This window comes from Sinocyclocheilus rhinocerous, unplaced genomic scaffold (assembly GCF_001515625.1).
Source record: "Sinocyclocheilus rhinocerous isolate Xijiao unplaced genomic scaffold, SAMN03320098_v1.1 scaffold591, whole genome shotgun sequence".
Classification (NCBI taxonomy): domain Eukaryota; kingdom Metazoa; phylum Chordata; class Actinopteri; order Cypriniformes; family Cyprinidae; genus Sinocyclocheilus; species Sinocyclocheilus rhinocerous.
The window spans coordinates 2075689-2080186 of NW_015641476.1; the positions used below are offsets into that span (position 1 = coordinate 2075689).

Sequence of the window (4498 nt, forward strand, 5' to 3'; positions counted from 1 at the left end):
GTGGGCAAACATTAATAGCAAAGTTCATGGGCAGAGGAAGTGTAAGAAAGTTTCATTTCTCTAAGTTACAGTCATTTTACTTGTAAATGTGGGAGAAGGTGAGAGACAGACATTTACTGCAATCACACTCTTAACGAAACCAGCTCAAACCATCAGAATAAATCGAATGACACAAACGCACTTCCTGGCTGATAATCCACTTGAGGTCAGGAAATCGAAAGATTGTGTTGTGTATCACCAGCTGTGGCTGGGGGACCACAGGGCATATTTGAGTCAGCTGGGTCTGTGGTTGCAACAGATAGCTGAGGCAGCAAAAACTGTGTCTCTTTTACACACACACAACTTCATGTCTCAACTCTTCAGTCAGCCTTTCAGCAGCTTGACACCATGTGGGAACATCTAGATAACATTTCCAGCGTTCCTGGCCTCTGTCATTAGTCTACATACTTAAGACATATGGGGTTAATGGGACACACACCCAGCCTGTGATTCAAATCCAACAATGGTGCTCTCAATTAAACCAACATTCATGACATGTTTTATGAAAAAGAAAAAAAAAAGTTTATTGAATTATTAACAACAGTACATGATCAGTGCTGACACAGTTTGCTACATACTTTGGTGTGAATTTGCGAGATTGTGAAAGGCAGGCGGGTCAGGTTTTGTATTGTACTAAAGACTAAAGAAGAGTTTGCCGTGACCGGTTCTGCTGCGGCCCCATGAAGCAGACTCCAGTTCCCACAGTTAAAACAGTCCACATTTACACAAAAAGGGTTAGCCAGGATCAGGTTTAAAAGAGCCGGTCTCTCTCTCTCTCTCGTATGCCCACACACTTTCACACTTAGCTTCCATCCAAGTCAGTGCAGGCAAAGAATATATTCATTAGAAAACTGGCTCAACTTGTACAGAAGCGAATCCCCAACTGACTCCGATCACTCATGTAGAAGGTTTACATCAATCTGTGAGCGAAAACAGGGCTGCAGGCTCATTAGGGTGTGGCTCAACAGCAGACGTAAGCTGTCAATCACTGGGGTGAATCATATCCCATTTCAACAACAGTGAACTACAGTGGGGCCACTTATGGGATCAGTTGGCAAGTTACTCATCGCAATGTGCGATCCACGCCGAGTCAGCATGTTACAATCACACTTCATTATCTGAATTCGTCTTTCCAACAAGACGCCACACAATGCAAAGTGTACAGAAAAGTAGTACAGTTAGTCATTCTCCAGGTTTAATATCGCTGTCAATTTACAAACATCTCCTCACTCTCCTCTGGGCTGTTTCCGTCGTATTCCGACTTCCGCAGGATTCCAGTCTGATCCCATTTTCCATGAACAGCACAGGCTCAAAAAGCAAAAAAAAAACAATTACCAAGATTATTCTGGAACAGGAAGGGTTTTTCCACGTAAGCCTTTTAGCAAATTGCCAGCCCAGAGAGTGTGCTTACAAAATCAATATTAAAAAGTGTGTCCTAATCTACATTCATCAAGCATTAAGGACATGAGGACAAAGAAACCCATCACAAGTATATCAGGACATGGAAATATATAGAATTATATATATTTATAAAACGTCTTTATTACTCCATATATACACTTTTTAACAAATTGTCCAGGGAGCGGGAGGCTAAAACTGAAGCACTGCTTCCAGCCTTGTTTCCTCAAACTTGTGCTAAACCATTAAACTTGCAAAATGTTTGCCAACAAAGATGCCGTGTTTAGCAGACTAATGGCCCATTTTAATGTACAGCTGCATCTCCACAGCAAAAATAAAAGCCATCACTCAAAGACTCTATTACAACAGGGATAAAAGTCCCAAAGAAAGCCTGAAGACAGAATCTATCAATCTCACACTAGAAATCACACAAACACACATTAATTCCCAATGTATTGTAGCGAAGGGAGGCAATGAGGTATTGATTGACATACCTGGAAAATGCTGGCACCATAGGGAGTCCTCCAGGCATTCAAGAGGTTGTCCTTCCCAGTGCTCACAAACCATTTACCTTTGGGAAATGGAACAAACACACATGCACTAATGGGTACAGAGTCAAGGTTGATCTAAATGACTTGATTCACTACAGCTCGACTTATTTGGAAGCAGAGTGAGCCATTAAGAGAAAAAGAGAGAGAGCGCTGGGGGTGGTACAAAGTGCAACCTGGCCCAGCTAAAACGGAAAAACACTACTGAATACTAAAGTAAGGCAGAAGTACTCTGTGCAATTGTTTTCCCATGTCATGGCTCAGACATATTTCATAGCAAGTCTATTGTTTTTCCCCCATTTATTCTCAGGTGCAAGATGCACTACATATAAGGTGAAGTAACAGTGTCTTACCACAGTAGGCAAATTTGAGGGAGAGGACACAGCTCTCATGCAGGTGCAGCTGGTACTTGTCAGGCTTGGTGTGATGAAGCACCTCCACATTACTGCTCTCCATTCCCACAGCCAGCCACTCACCCGTCGGACAGTAGCCCAGAGAGAAGATCTAGATGAGAGCACAAAGCACAAAGGCAATCACACACTTATCTAAAAGCATATAGACAATTTATGCACAAACACCGATTTGGATTTTCGATATATTATCAGAAATGGAACAGTAAAGAAGTCATTAAAATAAGTCAAGAAAACTTTGTGGTACAATGCAGTGTATACACATTCATATAGATAAATACACTAGTGTTCAAAGGTTTTGTTTTGTTTTTTTTCCCACTCAAAATTAACACTTTTATTCAGCAAGGTTCAGCGTAATTGTTTTCTACATTAATATGTTATGTGAGAACCAAATCAGCATACCAATCAGATTTTTGAAGGATCATGTGACACTGAGGACTAGAGTAATGGCTGCTGAAAGTCAGCTGTCATCACAGGAATAAATTACATTTTAAAATAAATTGAATAGAAAATGCTTACTTTAAATCATAATATTTCGCAATATTACTGTTTTCACTGTATTTTTGATAAATGCAGTGTTGGTAAGCATAATAGACTTCTTTCAAAATTATTACTGCTCAAAAGTTTGGGGTTGGTGAGATTTTATTAATGCTTATATATGATTTTTGTGTGTGTAACGTTTTACCTGTGAAGTAAAGTCATGCTGCTGGAGCTGTCGTCCCTCTCTGAGGTCCCAGGACCGTACTGTGTTGTCCAGTCCACCTGTCCACAGTTTGGTGCCATCATGGGAAATGTCTATACAACTTGCACCATCTGTGTGGCCTTGGAACTGCCTACATACATAGACGATACATATACACATTGTCGTTTAATGCATCAGAACAGAGTATGCATCTCCATCCACAAAGAGACACCATGTCATGCAGCAACTCCTGGCTTGCTTCCTACCTGACAAGGGTTTGGTTATGAAGGTCCCAGACAGCAATATTTCCATCACTGCAGCAGGAGAAGCAGACCTTGGCGTCGGGACTGATAGCCAGCGCATAGCAGGCCGGGGCAGAAGAGGTAAGCTCGGCTTTGATACGGGGAGTCTGAGAGGCCAAATCCCATATGGTCAGAGTGCTGGCTTCCCCTCCAACGATCAAAGTACGGCCATCCGGAAGCAGCTTACAGGAACGGATATAGTTATCCCTGTTCTAAAGAGAGAGAGAGAAGCGTGGAACACATGTTGAAAGACTGCTGACGCTACATTAAAAGAAGATTTTGGTGGGGGGGATTTTTTATTTTTTTTGTATTTTATAAGAATATGTACAATATCCCTCTCCAGGCCCTTAATATTCAGGATGAAGAGGTGAACCAATCAAAATGGCAGGGCTGAAAAGCAGCCGTTCAACTCTCTGTTATTTGCTCTGGGTCTCTAATTCCTGTCTAACCTGTGTTTATGAAGGTTAATCGAGGAGGAGAGGCGGCCGATAAGAGGGCACAGAATGGTAAGTGGGTATGGAAAGGCTTTTAAGGGTTTTTAGTTGCAGCACCAGGATGAAGCACATTTTCAAATTAGCAGGAGAATTCTAGATCTGTTCCTGAGGGAGATCAATAAGTCCAGGCTTTCAGACAAATTAAATCACTTTATAATGGCCGAACAGCTCATCAAATACACCGCTTTCTGAACTATGGAGCAAGCACAGGGACATGCACACACACAAAAAAAGCAAGTTACAAAGACCGAGGGGGATAATGGAGAGCCATCATGGTATTTTCCCCTAGAACAGGGTTCCTCAATTAGTTTTCGCCGAATTCTGCCAACAATACCAAGCCAAGGGCCACTGACATACATATATATATATATATATATATATATATATACACACTAGTGATCAAAGGTTTTTTTATTTTTTTTATTTGTTGTTTTATTTATTTATTTGTTAATTTCTTAAAGATGTCTTTTATGCTCCCCAAGGCTGCATTTATTTGATTACAAATACAGTAAAAATGGCAAAAACAGTGAACTCACTGCGAACCAACACGTGTATTCCATAAAGACATCAGTCACTCACTCACTCAAAACTGTTCAGTCCATTCACATTTGAATCATCTATTTTC

The 4498-nt window shown here is 41.0% G+C and overlaps 1 protein-coding gene across 1 annotated transcript in view; it reads right to left on the reverse strand.

The window, feature by feature from the left end:
• Positions 1 to 1862: 1862 nt before the first annotated feature.
• LOC107755017 (protein groucho-1-like) overlaps positions 1863 to 4498 on the reverse strand; it is a 27197-nt gene continuing 24561 nt past the window's right edge. Inside the window, exons 16-19 of the mRNA XM_016571660.1 lie at positions 3344 to 3591; positions 3081 to 3228; positions 2339 to 2489; positions 1863 to 2008 (exon numbers count right to left, since the gene is read on the reverse strand). Of these exons, the coding sequence (XP_016427146.1) occupies positions 1878 to 2008; positions 2339 to 2489; positions 3081 to 3228; positions 3344 to 3591 (678 nt within the window). The 3' untranslated portion in view covers positions 1863 to 1877. The remainder of the gene's footprint in view (positions 2009 to 2338; positions 2490 to 3080; positions 3229 to 3343; positions 3592 to 4498) is intronic.